Raw genomic sequence first — 21,540 nt, forward strand, 5'->3', positions numbered from 1 at the left:
CTCCAGCTTTTTTGTGTACCCTGAATTCCTCTGCTGGCCGTCACTCCCAGTACGTCATGTCGCGGTGTACGCCGGGATGTGTAGTCCTGTTGGCGAGGCGCGTGCGCAGTGCGGGGTGGAGCCAGGGCGGGCTGGGCCGGTGGGGGCGGGGCCGTGCAGCAGGTGTGGAGTCCGCCGGGCCGGCTCCCAGTCGGTGAGGCGCGCCGTCCGTCGGTCCGTCCGTGTGTATGTAGTAAGCCGTGGCCCACCCGGGCTCTGGGCCTCCCGATGACTGCCTGGGTCATCCTCCCCGTCAGCCTGGCCGCCTTCTGCATCGCCGGCATCTGGATCGTGTAAGTAACTCGATCCCCGGGGCTGCAGCCTCCCTGCAGGCCTCTCCCTCCGGCCCCAGCCCCAGCCTCACCCCCTCCCCTCCCCGGTGGCCGCTTCACTTCGCCCTTCCTCTGGTCTCAGCCACCCCGGCTCGATCACCATCTCCATCTCCATCTCCATCCCCATCTCGATCACGCCGCCTTTGATTTGCCAGCAGTGGGGAAAGTGCTCGCTGCTGGAAGCGATGCACACACACACACACACACACAGCGCAAAGAGTTTGCTCTAACCAACCATGCCTGAAGTTTTTGTAGACTTTCTGACCCTTCTGTATGAACTGTAGACGCAACCCCCCCCTTAAAAATAACAGCTTGGCCATTTAGAACTGAGATGAAGAAAACCTTTTTTTCCACACACAGAGTTGTGGATTCGTGGAATTCTCTGCCTCTGAAGGCAGTGGAGGCCAAAGATCCCATAGCAGATCTTTGGTGGAGGCCAATTCAGTGGATGCATTCAAAAGAGAGACCGAGCTCTTAGGGCTAGCGGAATCGAGGGATATGGGGAGAAGACGGGAACGGGGTACTGATTCTTGGTTTCTTAGCCCTCCAAAATATTCCAAATGGAATTTAAATTGGAGGTGGTGAAGGGAGGGAAGGAAGGAAGATTGTGGATGATCAGCCATGATCACATTGATTGGCGGTGCTGACTCGAAGGGCCGAATGGCTTACTCCTACACCTATTGTCTATGTATCTATGTATGCGACCATAGTCCTATCTATACACCCTCCCCCCCCCCTCACACTGTATTCACTTTAAAAAAACTACATATGCTATAAATCGGAAACAAAATCAAAATGTTTGAAAATCTCAGCAGCCTCTGTGGAATTGGATGTATGTGACCCTTACCTGTCTCTCCTACCAAATACTGCCTGACCTGAGTTTTATCTGTGTTTTCTGTTATGGTCTCATATTTACTTTATTTTGGGAATAGGGTTAATATAGGAAAATAAAGATGCAACAGGAGATCAGCCATGATCACATTAAATGGTAGAATTAGGTGCGAGAGGCCAAATAGCCAATTCTTTATCTTTCTTCATCTTCTTATGACAAAGCATTGTGTATTTTCAAGCAAGGCAGCTTTTAAGCACTGTCTGCGTCAGCCTGAGAGAGTCGTGAATTGTATAGAGATTCTGCTAGGATTTATACGGCCATAAGTGATAGGAGCAGAATCAGACCATTCGGCCCATCAAGTCACCATTCAATTATGGCTGATTTATCTCTCCGTCCTATCCCCATTCTCCTGCCTTTCTCCCCATAACCCCTGACACCCGTATTTTGGAGAAAACTTTTCCAAAAGATGATTCCACTAGTCCAAATATTAGTTAAGGAATCTGATAATATACAGCAACTGATATGGGATTAAATGTTAATAATGGAAGAACATAGCTTGGTGTTCAACACTTGTGGAACCTGGCACAGTTAGAAATATTCCTAGAAAGTGCAGAATGTAAACAAACGAAAGGATGAACTTGGGACATTCTGGAAATGATTGCAAGGTGGCGAGAGATACTGTATACTGTACATGGGTTTAGGTGGGGTTAGTGGGTCAGGCAAACAGAATTGAATTAGTGAAGAAGAAGTAATGTGGCTAATTATGACTCTGCAGTATTGAGGTAAGCTGCTTTTGGTACCTTTCCCAAGAGGATAATCTTCAAGCATGAAACTGGTTGGCAGCTTATTCAAGTAGCTGAACCTGGTATTCAGTGCAATGCCTGAAAATATTTTTTGTAATATTTTTCCACTCCCTAATCCTGGATTATAATATTCAGTTGTACGCCTGATAAGCATAGTAACCATAATCCAGGAAGCAGGTCTGAGAGATTCCATATGTACAATGATACAATTTATTTGTTGTTATTTGAACCTCATTTGGTTTCTGCAGTCATACAAACAAGTAGAAGAACCAAGACACAACACAATTTCAATCAATATTTATTACATGTCATTTGAACCTCAGTGAGGCTCAAACGAAACTCCGTTTACACAACCATCCATCACAGCGAATCTCCTCCTCACTGCGATGGAAGGCAAAGTCTTATCTCTCCCCTGCACTCCCCAGCTCCTCCCGATGTCAGAGTCAAAGCCCCCGGCGGGCGATGGTAAGCAAGTCCATTAAGGATGGTAAGCGGCCATTAAAACCGCGCCGGGCGATGCAAGGCCATGCTCCGGGTCTTGGTGTTAGAGCCCTTGATTTTCTCTGTCACTCGAGTGGCTGCAACTGCAGTATTGTGTCCAGATTTGGGATCCATACCATAAAATTAAAACACTGGAAAGGGTGCAGAGGACATTTACTTGGTCGATTTCAGAGATGGGGAGAAGCTGGTTTATTTTATTTAAAACCATGAAGATTGAATAGTGATTGAATGTGCCCATTGGTGGAAGTGTCAAGGATTAGTTATATAGAATGAAGGTGTTTGGCAAGCAAATCAAACATGACATGAAGGACTTTGGGGGGGATCCAGAATGTAGAGTTGGATTTGATTTTAGCATTGGAAAGGGTGATGGATAGGTGTCTGAAAGGAGAGGGCATGGAAGTGAGACTAGCTGGAGCCCTCTTACATGGAGCTTGCAAGGATTTGACGGGATGAATGGTCATCTTCTGAGCTGCGGCTCCATATTCCTGTGGTATGTCATATTTATCCACACATATCCGCAATTCCACAACCCAGTGAATTTGGGTAGCAGGGCTGTTTAAAGACCCTACGGTGTCACTGGTTACTTCTAGAGTTTGGAATCATAGAATCACTCAGCACAGAAACAGGCCTTTCAGCCCACCAAGTCTGTGCCGACCAAAGAGCACCTATTTGCGCTGTTCCTACAGTAATGCACTTTTTTTTAAATTTCAATATTCCTGTCAACTCTCCCCTATTGTCCACACACTGGGGACAAGTGTTGCAGGCCGAGTGACCCAGCAACCTGCACTTGTTTGGGTTGTGAGAGAAAACCTTTAATGTGATAAAACTGAAGCTTAACAGCAAGGTTACAACCTTCTGATATCCAGCAGGGCCACTCAACTCTGCAAGCTAATGTTACCAGGTAATATGGTGCCAAGCGGAGAAAATCGCAATCTCCAGTGATAATGATAAGATTAACATAGATGATCTGATGATGTAAATTCCTTTGTAAGCAAACTGCCAACATGAGCCTTCTGACCACACACTTCTTTCTTACAGATATGCCATGGCAGTTATGAATCACCATGTTTGTCCTGTGGAAAACTGGTACAGTACAGTTTATTTGCTTGCTCTCAGTAATTTCATTTTCTTTCACAGTCAAGTCTTTGCTGAATTAGCTAACATTGCCCACTGTGCTTTGTGATTAGGGAAGGTAAGCGCCAGCCATGAAATGTAATTTTTGCTGGAGGATGGAAAGGAATCAGGTGTACTGTGTAAATGTCTTGGTCTGATATAATAGTAATCTAAAACAAAATATCATTTGTTTGCAAAATACTTTGGAATAAATCCTTGAAACTCTTACGAACATTATTCTTCCTTTTTGTTGGGAATTCTAGCTTATTACTGAAAGCACCCAGACATTTATATCAATCTTTTCATCTAATTGTGTTCTCAGCTAGAAGTAACATGTTTAAAGAATAAATCAGCATCAAATAATCCAAGGAACACCTTCACATTTGTGCAGCTGGGTAGCAGCAGCTGCCACGATGTGTACACAGTTGAGTGTGAGCATATGGATTGAAGTGTCGTTTCTTTAAGTCAAATTTCTCTACTCCAATTGTAGCCTAGATAGCGTGTTGGTGGGCTACATGGAGGGGCATCACAACAGAGACTGTAACAGACTCAACCAGGCGTTGATGCACATCTTAGAGCAAACTTTATCGGATAGTGATCAGGAGGGGTTGTGATCTGTTTCTTCCGGTATTGCTGAGGACAACGACTAATCAGCATAGAAATCAAACCACCTTCATTATTTGACTCATTTTTTAAGCTATGAAAGTATTTGTGGAGTTTATTGGGCCCAAATTATTTGTATTTTTTGAAGCATGCTTTGCCTGCCCTTTAAAAAAATGTATGCAAGTGATTGAAGAAGTACATTTTTGTTTTGTTGCTTCCCCTGATTCTGTTGCTATAACATGTTTATGCAATATATTATTAATGTGAAATGGTCGGAACAAATGACTGGAATTAATTAATTCCCTGGTCCTGCTTATGTGAATGTGTAGTTTTACACTCCATGTGGTTGTGTCCTGGCAGTAAGTGATTAGAATTTATTACACCTAGCCTCCTAAATGACCTTATCTCATTGAGAACTTTGCTGATTGGTTTTGTGTTCATTTCAATTCCGTCCTTGAAAATTAAAGCAAATGTCTTTCAAATCTATGCATTTTAAAACTGCTTTTGCTTTTATTCCCAAGGTTGTACAATGAGACTTGCTCTGGGGAAACTTCAAAGCGTGGCTACCCTAAAAGTTGCTGCACTATTCAGGATATTCCACTCGTCAGGTACAGATCATTACTTTCAGTGAAGTTGAATGAATAAAGCAAGATTACTCTTGATGTATAACCTGTAGGGGATGGAGAGAGGGGGAAAGCAAGGGCCATTTGAAGTTAGAGAAGTCAATATTCATACCGCTGGGGTGTAAGCTGCCTAAGCGAAATATGAGGTGCTGTTCCTCCAGTTTGAACTGGGCCTCACTCTGACAATAGAGGAGGCCCAGGACGGAAAGGTCAGATTGGGAAAGGGAGGGGAAGATGCTGCTTGTCCCGCTGAATTACTCCAGCATTTTGTGTCTACCTTAACTAAAATGCTCATATGTTCATTTGCATCAGATTTCAATAACATAAGTTATTGTTCTCTAACTTGCCGTGTTTTGACCTTGAATGCTGTTTTAAAAATGCAAATATGTCTACCTTATTTATCCTTTATTGTCAATTTTTAAAAAAAAGATTGTCTAAGCATAACCACCCTTTTGGAACTCGCATTAATATTCATGATTTCAATTTATAGATATTTTCCATTTGTGACTGGATAACGATTTCACAATATTATCTATATACTTACATTTAGCTAATTGATCTGCTGGTTACTGGGACTTTTGTATATCTAAAATTCATGTTTGCAGTCTGCTGGGTTTCTGGCACCATTCCATAACTGTTTATATAAAAAAACAAACCCCCTGTGGATTTTCCTGACACTTACCATAAATTGCAGACTTTGAAGGCAGATCTACCTGTTATATATTCAATTACTCTTATTATAACTAATCTTTCAAGGCTAAGTTTTATTTCAAAGGCATTGAAGTGTACTGTTAAATTATGTTGTCCGAGAGTCCCTAAAAAGATGTACACTCTGTTTTGCTTTATAAATTATGCTCTTTTATAAAAAATCTTGGCAGCTCTATTCCAATTATTCCCCTGCATTTTACACACACACACACACACTTACACGCACATTCACACACGCACACACACACACACACACACACACACACACACACACACACACACACACACACACACACACACACACACACTTCATCTGTTCACCTGTCTCCCACGGTGCTCCCACCTTTATGCCTGCTTTGACAATAATGAACAGTGACTGTTAGAAAGTGTGCAATTGAGGTCTCCTAGCAAGATGGAAGTAGGCTTGACACTTTGATGAACTCTAGCTTGACTCTGTTAATTCTGGTCTGACGCATTGTTATCGGTGAGGGATAATATACACTGTAGCTCCTTGGGAAGTTAGCCCAGCAAACAAAATGCCTTCAGAGGTAGACAATATTGGCACCTGTCATCAAATCAAACTAAATATTGCTTATTTTTTAATATTTTCTTGACAGTAAATGTGGTTCATATCCTCCTGAAAGCTGCCTCTTCAGTTTAATTGGTAACGTGGGTGCTTTTATGGGTAAGTCACTGGCTTGTTCATTATCAGGAGCTGCTGTTGCATTGTAGGTTTCTGATATAACTGGGGTAACGCTTTGTTGCTACCGTTTGGATACTTATTTCCATTAATATTGATTGCCTGTTTCTGTGGGAAATAATTTTTTTCTCCAGAGGCTGTTCAAAAACAGCTCAGCTGTGGCTAGAATAGAGGCTGTTGCTCGTGTCTCATTCTGCTTTTGAATATTGCCCAGAGGTCTTGTCGTTTCACAGTTTCTTGTCAAATATTCTGCCTCTGTCTTGGACAGAATGTTTTGGGGCCAATTAATAAGAACACTCTTCAACCCTCAGCTCCATATCAGTGAAACATTCGAGATTGAGGAGAAATGAATGTCCAAACAAGCCACAGAGGTTAAGCCTGTGCCTGGGTTGAATCCTATCCATGCTCTGGGACTTCCTGTACCTAAATCTCCTCCCACTCATAATTACATCCTCCTATCTTCTCCCCATAAATGTCCATTCTCATCTCCCGGTGCACAAGGCTCCACTTCACTGCACTAATGTTCTTCAGCCACTCCACACTATACCAAATTTATACTTGTGTCTTTTGATGAACTTGGGCACAAGTGAAAGTAGTATTGGAGTTCTCGACAATCGGGAGATATTGATACACAAGTCTTCTAGAAAATTGTGGTCATGAGTGTAGTCATCCAGTGCCCCTAATTGGAAAATATCTTCCTCTTCTTCCAATCCCTTCATGACATTCCCTTCCATATCTATAACCTTCTGTAGCTTCCTCAACACTCTTTACCTGACATTGATCTCTTTGTAAACCCACTTCACCATGCTCCCTCTAATACTATTTACCTGTTCCATCACTGATAACTATTGCTACATTTATCCCTTCTCTGGTATTTTCTCCCAATATCTCTTTGCCTTGCTAGTTCCATGTCCCATATAATTTGGGTGCAGTGGTAGAGTTGCTGCCTTAGACCAGGGTGTCATCCTGACTATGGGTGCTGTCTATATGGAGTTTGTATGTTTTCTCTGTGACTGCATGAGTTTTCTTCAGGTGCTTCTGTTTCCTCCCACATTCCAAAGACATGCAGGTTTGTAGGTTAATTGTCTTCTGTAAATTGTCCCTTGTGCCTAGGTTAGAACTAGTGTCCGGGGGTCATTATTCACCACGGACTCGGTGGGCGGAAGTTCCAAGTTGTATCTCTAAAACGAAAACTTATGTGCTTCGCCTTCAACAATGCAGCAATTTATCAAAAATAAAACTCAAATTAGGTTTCTTTAAACATACATGAACAGTTACGTTCAATGAATGGAAGCAATTGTTCTTATTAATGCCTGTGTTCACTTATAGGCAATAGCTAGGGCAGTTCCTCTACCCAGTGATAGGAGTTCCTCTAACTAACGCTGGTGATCACTGATAAGCACTAGTTTGGTTCTTTCCTTTGTCTAGTAATGGGAAGACTCGTGCCATTGAGTCATGGGAATTCCAATCTTAAGGTCATAAGTGATGGGAGTAGAATTAGGCCATTAGGCCCATCAAGTCTACTCCTCCATTCAATCATGGCTGATCTATCTCTCCACCTCCTAACCTCCTGCCTTCTCCCATTAACTTCTGACACCCATACTAATCACAACTCTACCTATCTCTGCCTTAAAAATATCTACCTTTTACGGAAAGGAGCAAGGCCTGAGCTACAGTTATGGAATGGCTCTAACTGTTGTGTGTCTGGTGTTTTCTTGCATCCATCTAGTGATCTTGATCTGTGGTCTACGCTATGGTCAGATTTTGGAGAAGTGCCGACCAACATGGATCAACTCTGGAGCTCTGATCGCTGGTTGCATCAACGCAATTGGTCTTGTAATGGTCGGCAATTTCCAAGTAAGATCCTGTTTTATTTTCCCCGTCTTCCAGGAATATCAAAAAATCCTTTCCAATGACTGTCTCAGCCACAAGGACCATTTCCTGTAAAGCAGGATGGTAATTTTGTGAGTTATAGTGACCTTGTAACTGAAGATGCCCCGGTGTAGACTGCAGGATTCAACCATTGCTACGCTAACTGATACAAATACATTTCAACCCAAGATTGTGAGATTAATGAAGTGTTGTGGAGCTAATGGGGAGAGTTCTGGATCCGAGATCTGAGGTAGAATTCTACCTTTGCATCTGGGGTATTTAAATTAATGTACTTTTTAAAAATCTAGTCTCAATAACCGTATCCATGAAGTTTCCAGATTTCTGCAAATTTGATACCAATGTAGGTGTGTGTATTTAGATTTTAGGCGACAAGTTCATCTCCCTTGCCCTTTGTGCTTGATTAGCCAAGCAAAGGACTATTCTGAAAAATAAATTAACTGATTACTTATTGAAACAATTATTAATGACCTTTGGGGAAAGGAATCTGCCATTCTAACTTGATTTGGTCTCTTTGTAACACCAGGCCAACCATGGTTATTTGGATTAAATACCTGAGAGCTAATGTTGCTTGAAGGGCAGTACCTGTAATTTTCTGCATTTAATCAAAGTTACCCTAAATACTCCAGCCAAAGGCTGTCAAATTAAGTAGCCCTTTGTAGTGACGTGTTGGGAAGCGGAAAAATTAGATAAGGGATATGAAATGATGTATTACAATGTGTAAAGTTTCTAATATCCGATGTGGCAGTCTTAACCTGTTGACTGTAAATTCTGTGGACGAGTTAATGATTCTGTAGTGTGTTCAGGCCCACACGTGGACAAACTCAATGGTCCTTTATTGTCACCGAGTGTACCGAGGTACAGTGAAATTTAATTTACCATAGTCATACCAAAAAATGCTACAAGATACAAAACTACATAAAGATTAAACATAAACTGCCAGCACAGCAGTGTATGAGAATCCCCAGGGCACACAGTATAAGCGGAGACCCACAGCCATCAGTTCAGTGTCCGGGCCACACTTCACCGCGATGTGACCAGAGTTGTACTGACCGCTGTCACTCTCTCTGCAGTCCCTGTTCACCTAAAAAGGCAGAAAGCCGTCCATATTTGCACCAGACTCCAGGAGGTCCTCATGGTGCCATGTCCCCACTTACACCAAGATCACTCCGAGTCCTCACCAGCGCAGCACGTCTATCTTGGTTTTCGGCGACCTCGCATTCACCGCTGTGACATAAAGTTTCTTTCCAAACTCTTTCTGCTCCGGATCTTGCTATTTGATCTGTTATCTTACCAGGTTGAGACAAAATAGCTCTCAAAGTAATTGTTAGCATTCGTAAATCAAAGTAAAATCTGCAATAAGACAGCGTTTGGGTTAGTGACAAATTGAACAGTGGGTTCAAAAGCAAAATTTAAAAGCTTGAGTGAGAATCTAATTGAAGCCTTTGACAAGTAAGAGTGTTATTACCTCTCCTCTAAAGGAACTAAAGGTCTGAAAAAGGGTCTCGACCCGGAACATCACCCATTCCTTCTCTCCAGAGATGCTGCCTGTCCCGCTGAGTTACTCCAGCTTTTTGTGTTTGTCTTCCCTCTAAAGGAACTATTCATCTCATCAGCAGTGTGTCAATGTGGGCTGAGATAGTTGGTGTGTAGTGGGGAAGAGCATCAGTTCCATAGCGATGCCAACCTGACGTACATTTTTCAATAGAGCTCTGAATGCTGCAATCTGAGAGTAAATCTTATTAGGCACTTATGATAGAGACAACTAATATCATTCCATAGATTTGGGGCAATGTTACAATTATGTTTGGATTATTGCTGAAGAATATTCAATTTCCTTTCTAAAACAGTTAATTTGCTGAATATGGGAACTGTCACAGAGTGATGTAAGGTGCTCATTTAATATTTCAAACTATCCTGCAGTCTGGCATCTGACCAAGGCATTCCATGAGATCAGGTGTGGGGCATGTTTACAACGGTACACTTCCCAAAATATTATTCCATTACATTCCTTTTGTGTTCCATTCCTGTGGTTTGCAGTTACATAAACTTCACACCTGCTCCCTATGTAATGAAAGGAAAGCTACCCCTTATCATTTACTGCAAGGGTTTAAGCGCTGGCACTTGGCAGCAAAGGGCTGCTGGGTTTTTCTTTAGCATAGGCTTCATTGCAGTGTACGGTGCTTCAAGCCATTCAGCAAGAAGAGTTCCTGCTATTCAAATACCAAAATATTGCAAATGTTGAAAATCTGAAATAATAGGAATTGTTGGAAATATTCATCGTCAGGTACTAGCTGCAAAGAAAGAAACTGAGTTATTGTTTCAGATTGACCTTGCAAAATAACGATATTGGAAACGGGCCCTTTGGGCCATCCATCTTGTTATCCCTCCTGTTATGTATCTTTGGGACTCATTTCCATCTTGTTATATATCTTCGGGAGGAAGCCCAGCATACCCAGAGGGTCATGAGGAGAATGTAAAATCCACACAGATTGAACCCAGGGTTTCTGGGGCTGTGAGGCAGCAGCTCTAACAGATGTGCAAAAATGTGTGTTCATTTTGTGCTAAGAGGTGTTCAAGCTTGTGATCAGCCACAATGCATCCTTGGGATCAGCCTGATAATATTTCCTTGGCTTGCAAATTAATTGAGAAAGTTACCCGATCGCTCATTGATGCCTACAACCAAGTGAAGGGCCTGTCCCACTGTGCGAGGTAATTCAACAGTTCTCCCAAGTTTCCCCTGAATCGAACTCGGAGAATTACCGTAATAGCCGCTCGTAGGTAGTGGGAGCTCTTGTGGACATTTTTCAATGTGTTGAAAAATCTTCACGAGTCTTCCCGAGCTTACTGCGTTTCCCGAGTACCTGCCGTTAGCGTTACGAGCCGCTAAGAGACGTCCCGAGCTCTGACGTACATTCTACGTGCTTGCCTCGAGTTTGATTTTTTTTTTTTTTAAACTCGGGAGAGCTCTTGAATTACCTTGTACACTGGGACAGGCCCTTGAGGCTATTGGGGAGAAGGTCATGTAATTTCCCACGTCTAATATTTCATTCTCTTAACAGAGGTGACCCCTAGCTGCAATGCCTGCTTCACATACAGTGGGCAAGCTCTGACATGGACCCTATACAGCTATTCTTTATTTGTGTCTTCAAATATCTAAAACTGGTGGTGATCTGAAACTATCTCCTTTTCTCTCCCCAGGCCCTTCAAATTTTGTTTACCTGATCACTAAGCATTTGTAAGTTTGGTATAAAAGTTTATTTGATTACCTTTAAAAGTCTGCATTCCTCTTTCTGCAGGTTGACCATGTTAAAAGCCTACATTATATCGGTGCTGGGGTGGCCTTTCCAGCAGGCATGATCTTTGTCTGCCTTCAGTGCATTCTGACGTATAAAGTGGGCAGTGTCGCTTCTAGATCACTGGACAGGCCACATCAGGGTTATTCTCACCATACTGGCCTTAATATCTCTCGTTCTCAGTATCCTTCCATGCAGTACTCTTCCCAAACATCTAGCAGAAGAGCAGTGTTACCTGTGAAACAGGAATGAGGATAATGTTTGAGAATGTTGCTCCTGAATAAATGCAGGTGGTGAGTACATTGTTTAACATGTCTCCCTCTAATGTACAAAGTCACGTGAAATGTTTTGGCAATTTTAGAAATATAGAAAGTAGGTGCAGGAGTAGGCCTGTCGGCCTCCGAGCCAGCACCACCATTCAATATGATCATGGCTGATCATCCAGAATCAGTACCCTGTTCCTGCTTTTTCCCCATATTCCTTGATTCTGTTAGCCCTAGGAGCTCTAACTAACTCTCTTAAAAACATCCAGTGAATTGGCCTTACAACTGAAACACTGGAGTAATGCTCACCTCTATGTTAGCAATGTGAGGTGAGCGGTGGCCAGATAAACTATCCTGTCTCCGGACTGTGGATGTATGACTGGTGAACAGGCCTCTCTCTGGGCTGGGGATAACATGCCACAGGAGAATGGATGGAAACCAGAATGAATTTGTACACTGGGTGTTGGAGTGGAACAAGCAGGGTTGCTTTGTGTAAGCATCAGTGCTGACAGTTTTATTCACTTATTTCTTAATTTAAAAGCTGCCAAGCAAGTAACAACATGAAAGGCAAGCAGAACTTTCCACAAAGTATCAGAGTCTTGGCTGAAATTAAATTATTTAATGGAAAACAATTTGTATATTTCCCTTAAACTCACTGGTGATCCCAAGCACTTAGAGGAGCTTTGATGCAGGGCCAAACATATTGAGGTTCACTCCAGCTGTAGAACTTGGGCTTGTTTGCTGTAGGATCAGGCCAGGCCAGGCTTGCTTCATTTCATTTCTCTACAGCCATACAGCTACTCCTAGTTCCAGTCGACAGCTTTCAAACATATATTAATTTGTACCGAGGGACAGAACAGATGGCAAATAACATTTCCTTCTCAACTGCATTGCAGCCATTAAGATGAGGCTTGGAACAGTTTGAAGGGCCTGTTGTGCATTTGTAGATTTGGTATTCAGCCCGAGAGAGTTGAGGGGCGTCTATGGTGCTACTAATGATGGAAAACATATTGCAGCAATTATTAGTTCTAAGTTGCAGCTTGTATTCTTGTCCCTGCTAACTCACACTGTCATTATCTAATTTTGGAATATTTGTGGAAAGCCAACAGTTCTGAGCTGGTACACAAAAATGCTGGAGAAACTCAGCGAAAAACTCAGAAATTCAGTCTGAAGAAGGGTTTCGGCCCGAAACGTTGCCTATCTCCTTTGCTCCATAGATGCTGCTGCACCCGCTGAGTTTCTCCAGCATTTTTGTCTACCTTTGATTTTCCAGCATCTGCAGTTCCTTCTTAAATATTTCTGAGCTGGTGTTCATTTATATTCCACATATTTTATATTGTTCTGAACATTTCCTTATGACATTGAAGGTGGCCATTTCGGCCCATATATGTTAATGTTGGCTCATGGAGCAATCCCATATCCCCAATAGTTCTCCTTCTCTCCAGAGATACTGCCTGTCCCGCTGAGTTACTCCAGCATTTTGTGTGTACCTTCGGTGTAAATTAACATCTGCAGTTCCTTCCTACACATCCCCCAATAGTTTCCTCTGTTACCCAAGATAGACACAAAAAGCTGGAGTAACTCAGTGGGATAGGCAGCATCTCTAGAGAGAAGGAATGGGTGACATTTCGAGTCAAGACTCTTCTTCAGACTGAAAGTCACGGGAAAGGTTCACAAGTGATATAGACGATGATGTAGAGAGATATAGAACAATGAATGCACAGAGAGGGAGCAGCAAGAGAGGATGTTGCCGAACTCTCGTCAGAGAGAGGAGGAGAACTTCTTCAAAGTAGACATACCATGAGGAGATTTTACAGTGGAGCAGACGAAATGTGTAGGAAGGAACTGCAGATACTGGTTTAAACCGGATAGACACAAAAAGCTGGAGTTACCTAATCTCATGACATCCCTATCTGCACTCTACCATTTACTACCTACAAACTAAGGACATGTTGCAGTGACTAATTAACAGAAGCATCAGTGGGAAACTCATGCGGTCAAAAACAGACAGCAACAGACGTCAGACTTAAACCTGGGCGGCTATAGTTGTGCCGGATCTAGAGTTGTCACTAACTGTGCCACGGTTATTTCTGTAATGCTGTTTTTGAAGACATTATTTTATTGTGCGCATTCTTGTAAGACTACCAGGGTTTTCCATTGAAAGACATCTCTAACTGAAATGTCAGTTCTAATCTGTACTCATTATTATTGCATGGTTTCACTTTTTTTGGACACTTGAATGTAAATTCTGTTTTTGAAGATGGTGGTGCATTAGTTTGCAGCCATTTTAGCATGCACTGTTCCAATTGTATAACAAAGCAGTAGACAGCTATTATCACCATTTTCCTTAATCATGACATTTTCCTAAAGCATTCCATCACCTAACAACAGATTTCTTAACGGATAAATATAACTCCTTGCGATCGTTTGGTGATCCTGTCCAGTGCTACCTACAGACAGAACAGTCACTGGGCTGTTTATTTGCAGGGAAGAAAATTTGACATCTAGATAAAGCAGTTAATGCAGTTCTTTGCACAAGAAAATGACTGCAGTGTTGGAGCTGGGAATGGCAGGAGAACCCATGCCTTATAAGGAATTGCAGAGAAGATGGCTGTTTACAGAATCTCTGTGCTTGCCAGTTCGGTCACACAGCCCACTGTTTATATTATCTTGCTTCACACCCATTATATTAACAGAACAAAGGGAGTGTTTTCATAATGAAGATTAAAATATTTTGTCATCTAAGAATGAAATGATAATATTGATGCAGCTGATCATAAGAAATAAGAAATTCTGTCAGAGGAGAAGATTAGTGGGCTTATAGTGGGAGCTAATGTTCAGGATGGATAGTAATGTATTGACACACAAACACAGTCCCCTCATCCCCTCTAGGCTCTGGGGAAATGTATGCTTTTTGTTCGGCTAGCAGAGAGGACATTAATCAATTCTATTGTGTAACAGCGTTTAGTAGTGTTTTAGCAACCAGAAACGAGAGGGAGACGCACTTATTGGCTTCCTAAGTGGTGCTGGTAAAGCATTTTATTCTCAACCACATATTTCACCCTATTGTTAGCAAGTTCAAATTGTTCATTTTTGCACAATACCCTAGCTCAGATGGCCACACCTACACGATTTAATTTCCGGCAACCTCAATCAAGATCACCAGTTTTCCACACCTCGGCCAGGATTGATTAAATTTGTCAAACACTTCCAAGAATTAAGTTTAATTCATAAACGCAGGGATTATTTGATGGGAAGGAAGTGAGCATACTAGTACTATATTCAAAGGTACACAAAAAAATGGAGAAACTCAGCGGGTGCAGCAGCATCTATGGAGCGAAGGAAATAGGCAACGTTTTGGGCCGAAACCCTTCTGTTCTGGTGTTGTGCAGTACAGGAGCAGGCTCTTTGGCCCATTCTGTCCATGCGACCAAGTCCCATCTGTACTGAGCCTTTTAACTTGTTCTGTTAAGATCAAGCAGAGAAAAGTATGATCAGGCCACATTATCTCCTTATCATTTAATGTAACTAGTAGGGTGTGATATTAATAAACCCTTTTGTTAGGCCCACATTAGTAAAGCTGAAAATGGATGGGAAAGAAGTTTATGATTTAGTTTAGTTTAGAGATACAGCGCGGAAACAGGCCCTTCGGCCCACCGAGTCAGTGCAGACCAACGACCCCCGCATATTAACACTATCCTACACACACTAGGGATAATTTTTACATTTACCAAGCCAATTAACCTACAAACCTGTAAGTCTTTGGCGGTGAGAGGAAACCGAAGATCTCGGAGAAAACCCACAAAGGTCACAGGGAGATCGTACAAACTCCATACAGACAGCACCCGTGGTCGAAATCTAACCCGGGTCTCCGGCGCTGCATTTACTGTAAGGCAGCAACTCTACCGCTGCGCCAATTGGCTAGGGATTAGTTGGAAGTGTGTGGATTTTCAGCAATGGAGAGGACCAGAGTGATGAGAAATACTTGAATTGTGAAGCTGCTAGAAACCTGTGTCCATAGAGGACTACACCGATGTTTTAGTTCAAAGGTTGGAGCCGTGATGAACAGTGGTTGGTGTAGGTTTGAAGCAGCTACATGGCTGGAGGCACAAATCATTTTCAGCCATTAAGGCAGCCAATAAATTCATTTTCATTCACAAATTAGCCCACTGAATGAGGCACAAGTAGTCCATTTGTTGTGGCAGCAGCATAATGTGGAGGCAGGTAGCTTCCTCACGCTTGTTGGTAAATAACATTGCCAGATCTAGCTGTCATTTGAATCGCATCACGACAGGCCTCGAATTGTATTCTGTATTGCCCCAGCTAGAGGCTGCTTTATTTTTGGCTGCCATGTTTGTTTATAATGCTGTTTATCAAATCCTCATCCTTCCTATATTAAGAACAAGTGAGATCACGATAATCTCCCAAAGGATATATGCCTTACCGGTCCCCTGGGGGGTTATGCAGAGGCAGGACAGATTACAGGATCTCGCTTTCCTGCCACAAATGCCACTTCCAGTATATGGTGGTCGAAATGTTGTCCTGGGTCCTCGTGTCACACAGGTAGGATGACAAGGGTCACCTGTAGGCTGTGCTGGCTCCTCGTGTTACACAGGTGGGGTCACCTGTAGTACCATCAGTAGCGTAATTCAATTAGACAAAAAATGCTGGAGGAACTCAGTGGGTGAGGCAGCATCTGTGGAGAGAAGGAATAGGCGACGTTTCGGGTCGAGACCCTTCTTCAGACTTCAGTAACAGTAGTGTAATTCAAGTGATGTCACATCAATTCCCTATTTCCTGATTCTCTCCCCAATCATAGTCATACAATGCAGAAGCAGGCCCTTCGGCCCAACTCGTCCACGCTAACCAATAAGCCCAATCCAAGCTAGTCCCATTTGCCTCTAAAGCTTTCCTATCCAAGTGGAAGGTTGTTATAGTATCTGTCACAATTACCCCCTCTGGCAGCTTGCTCCATACACCCCTCACGTTCCACAACCCTGCCAAACTCCATTGGTCACAGACCTCCAACCTGAGTATTTTCCTCCCACCACAACCTTCTCTTCTATCAGTAAGACACGACCTAGACACTGTTAATCCCATGCATTTTAATCTTCTGGACCAGGAGATTAATATATATTTCAGTGATTGTCATGTCTGGTTTAATTACCAAAGAATCTGGGATGCTTGCACACTACACTACAGACCAGCCTGAGTTGTATATAGTTCTGCACTGTAATGGGTTGAGGTTGGCTGTAAAGCTCTTCATTGTAAAATATCCTAATATTTGCAGTCTGAATGATCAGCCAGAGAGAACAGTGTATCCAGTGGCTGTGCAAGAAGTTGCTGTTCCAAGGAGCTGGGGGAGTGTGCAGAGAAAGGCTTGAAGGCTTATCCGAGGGTCTGAAACTAATTACTACTTGCTTCCAAATAATTTTCTTCCAAGCAATTTCCTTAACAGCTGCATCCAGGCGGTATATTTTTTATTCACGAGAGTTCCCTGCTCCAACACGCTGCTGCTGTATGTGAGTGGATTTTTACTGTTGATGTCTTGGTTTTCTACGGCACCTTCTCCCTTGAGTTCGGCTCAATCACCAAAGAAACGGTTCTGGCCATTCTGAGTAGTGGACGCAGCAAGACCTCTAAATCCCCGGGCAGCAACGCCTCTGCACACCTGAATATTATCCCAGAGAGCATCGCTATGATTTAACTGCTCTGGTCCTGGGGGTTATGGTGATTGTGAAAGCCGGGGCACACTGGAGGACAGCCGGGGCACACTGGAGGACAGCCGGGGCACACTGGAGGACAGCCGGGGCACACTGGAGGACTGGTTCTACTCTTGTCATCAGTAATCGAGCTGAGACCCTCTGACACTGTTTTTGCAACAATTTTGTATTTTGGTGCAAGTCTGTGATTTTATTTAATACGAGGAGGTGGACAGTGGAACAGCCTCTTCAAATCGGCACTGTCACATTATTGGACAGCTAACTATTCATCAAGCTAAACTAAACGGGTCACTCATTTCACAAAAACAGCAGCCTTGGAATAATGGCAAGTGTGACGAATGATTGGGACAAGATGAGGAATAGCATCACCGGTCTCGTCACTTATTTTTATGGTGTCTATTCCATTCTAATAGAATAAGGATCCTGCTCTGTTTCACGAGTAAATGGTGGATGAGGTACTGATTTGAAACTAGTCCCAAGTGAGGGGATGCTATGTGCCATTTTAGAGTTGACACACTTGTCACATCATGCTGATGGGTTTGAACGCATCTCTTCTGGATTCAAGCCCAGATGCCTTTTCTGCCTCAAGATTCTCAGTTAATAATTTCAGTAAATAAGTGATCCTTAAAGTTAAGATGAGTACTTTTGGATGTACATTTTATAGATTCACTCAGGCCATTTCAGTTTCTATGTCTCTGTTTCTTTGTGATGTGACTTATTTTTATTGCTCTTAACATGGAAAGCAGATAGTATGGTTCAAAGTATGTGAGCCTGTGCAACATGGAATTGGCCTTTATCACTAATGTACCATGTGATTCTTTAAACAAAGTAACTGTGAATGGGGCTTTGTCAAACTTTAAACTTGTAAGCAGGTTCTTGGATGTGAAATGGGTGGAGAAGTCGCCTCAGTGCAAGGCTGGTACTGATCACACCCATACACAATATAGGGCAATACACTCCATCCCAAAACGAAACACGTGGGCAGAGCCTGCGCCAGGCCTCTTCCCTGCAATAGGTTTGTGTATCTATACGGTTCGACTCTCACTCTTCAGGGACACAATGAAGCCAAAGCTTCAGGGAACATTCTGCTCCCTGCCATTCATCAGGGAATGGAACGATGCAGTTTGGAATATGGTCCTCTTTTGCTTCTCTGGGGTTAGTTAATTTTGTAGAAAGGTGAAAGGGAGAGAAATTTGGCTTTGGGCTTGGCATGAAACAAACAATACAAACTGGGAGCTCGATAACAATGTAATACTGGGTGGACAGTAAAAGTTGGCCGGGGAGCGGATCTGGTTAATTTGCTCATGTCTGTGTTACTATTCCAGACAAATTATAACCGATGATACACAAAGGCTCTGAATCAGTCGTCTGGTTGGTGTCTATTCCATTCTAATAGAATAAAGATCCTGCTCTGTTTCACGAGGAAATGGTGGATGAGGTACTGATTTGAAACTAGTCCCAAGTGAGGGGATGCTATGTGCCATTGTAGAGTTGATACACTTGTCACATCATGCTGATGGGTTTGAACTCATCACTTCTGGATTCAAGCCCAGATGCCTTTCTGCCTAAAGATTCTCGGTCAATAATTTAGCTGGCCTGAATCCTGTTGCTTAGGAATAGTTCCACTGTACAAAATCGCCCTCATGATGACACTAGTAAAACTTCTCTAAAATCCGCTTGGAGCCGATGAAGTGGGAGTGTGGTTCAGGCTGCGTAAGAGATATCACCAGTGTTGGGGAAGGGCGGTGCGGAGAATACAAATCTCCAGACACAGCAGAACTTGACTTTGTGGCATTGATTTTGGAAAAATGAACACCCTGGTCACAGTCAAGGTATAAAGCCAGTCCACATCCGATGTGTAGCTCTAATAGCAGCAGATTACTGTTGGGCTTTTATCTATGTCAATGAAATATTTGTGTCTGTTTTATTGTTCAGTCAGTTACACACTGTTCTGCACACTGGGAGGGTTTTCTTGAAGTTTATTTACTGGGTTCACAGTAAACAGAGAATCTCCAGATCTCTAGAAGGCAGATCATGAAATATTTTTAGCTGCTTAATGAAATAAAGCAGGAATTATTCAACCCTCTCACCAAAGGCGCTGTGTCACTTTACAGTGGCTATGTTGTAGACATTGTACACCAGCGTTGACTAATTTCAGCAAACTCCCTTCACCCTTTCACTACACAGTAAGGTCATTGACTGCCTGGTGCTGTCTTGCTGGATATTTAATAGAAGATGGATCTGTGTATGAAAAATAAGAAACTCAGGGAAAAAATACATAATTGAACACTACATTGATTGAGATAGGCACAAAGTGCTGGAGTAACTCAGTAGCTCTGAAGAACATTAGATAGGATGTGACCCACACAGTTACTCCAGCACTCTGTGTCACCGTTTGTAAACCAGCATCTGCAGTTCCTTGTATCTACTGGGATGTGGATGTGGATTGAGTTTGTCAAGTGAAGTTGGAGCCTTGATAAGCCATTATATTATTTTGCTGACACAGCCATACACTTCCATTATTGCTGAAATATCCATTTTGAAACGTTAACTTTGTTGGAGGTTTGATGTTTCTTATTGTTGTGGCCTCTAACAATTATGTTGCAACAGGAAAGACAGAACCAATGCTTTCCATGAATATGTTTGTTATCTAACAAGAGAATGCTTGCATTCATGCACAACAGAGTATCCCAACAAGGGAGAAATATCTGAAGTATTAATTATTTAATGAAATCCGAACCAAATCCAGCTGTCTGCCCTTTTGTAAATTATTTGTCTGTTGGAGCTAATTGTTCTTCCTCTCACTTTCCCTCCATTTGACAAACACTGTCTTGTTATGATGTGTTTCACCCCAGTGACTTACTCCTCATGCAAGGCTGCATGACGCAAGGAAGCAGGTTTGCGGAGAGGTCTAGGGGACAGTCCAGTCACAAGCCCACTCCAAAACAGGAACCAGAGAAGCGGGGCAGTGCCTTTAGAGACACAGCCATCTAAGGGTAGAGGACTAGTAATCTAGAGGCCTGGACTGATGATCTGGAGTGCAACAACAAATCCTGCCATGGTGGCTAGTGAGTCCTAATAATGTTTACCAAGTAAATAAATCAACTTCTGGATTATTGTTAAAAATATATTTGGTGGTTGGTGACCATCAAGGAGAGATATCTGTTGTACTTAGTCTGGTCATTATGGAATTTCTATATCCATAACAATGGAAGTGATTTATTTATATTTTTTTAATGGCCCTGCAGTCTTCTCAGTTCAAGAGCAATTATGTTAGGACAAACTTTGTCCTTGTTAGTAATGTCTGAATTCCATGAATTTAAAAAAAATCACCAGCTAACATTAACTGAAAACAGAACTGGCATATTCAGTCTCTGTGGTTTCATTTATTTACAAGGATGTTGGGGGCAAAAGCTGTAGTGGACTAATAGGTTTTACAAAGTATACTTTAAATAATGAATATGAAATTCAAATTGGTTCAAGTAGCTGCAAGTTTCATTTAGCTGCAGGACAGCAACATAAAATAAAGGAGTGAAGTTACTGACTAGAAATATAAATGTAATCAGTTACTGGATGAATTTGCTTTAAACAGCTGCCTGGCCATTTTTTGTTCAAGAATTATTAAGTAAAATTGATTTAACATATACATGAGAACTGAAATGTTCTGACTACTTCAAAGCCTTCTGTGCACCAGTCATCACCAACCTTCGATATGCAAACAGCTAAGAATTATGTGTACCTTGGCTTTTTGTGTTTTCTAATTTATTATAAATGGGGAGATGTGTCTCCTGTCAGATTTTGAATGAATATTTTTATGTCCGTGTGTCATTGTGCTTAAAGAAGATTTGTATTTGTATTGCGATTTGCACTGCCGGTAATATTCTTGCAAAGAGCCACAAATTTAAATTATGTATCAGGAAGTTTTAATTTTTTTTAAATAAATGTATTTTCAAATGTTGTAGTTCATTTCTTTGTTTCCAAGCCTTTGGCACACATGAAATCTGCCACCACCTGCAGGCAAGGTATGGCATATCCAGTCTGAAGAAGGGTTTCGGCCCGAAACGTTGCCTATTTCCTTCGCTCCATAGATGCTGCTGCACCCGCTGAGTTTCTC

At 42.3% G+C, this 21,540-nt stretch overlaps 1 protein-coding gene across 1 annotated transcript; it reads left to right on the forward strand.

Moving 5' to 3' along the window:
- Positions 1 to 139: 139 nt before the first annotated feature.
- LOC129713412 (transmembrane protein 150A-like) lies at positions 140 to 21,380 on the forward strand. The gene is given in 8 exon segments (XM_055662453.1): positions 140 to 332; positions 3,546 to 3,593; positions 4,745 to 4,831; positions 6,172 to 6,239; positions 7,984 to 8,111; positions 11,444 to 11,536; positions 11,538 to 11,622; positions 17,172 to 21,380. Coding segments are annotated over 8 exon segments (813 nt in total). The 5' UTR covers positions 140 to 267; the 3' UTR covers positions 17,411 to 21,380.
- Positions 21,381 to 21,540: the final 160 nt, after the last annotated feature.

This window comes from Leucoraja erinacea, chromosome 35, assembly GCF_028641065.1.
Source record: "Leucoraja erinacea ecotype New England chromosome 35, Leri_hhj_1, whole genome shotgun sequence".
NCBI classification, from domain to species: domain Eukaryota; kingdom Metazoa; phylum Chordata; class Chondrichthyes; order Rajiformes; family Rajidae; genus Leucoraja; species Leucoraja erinaceus.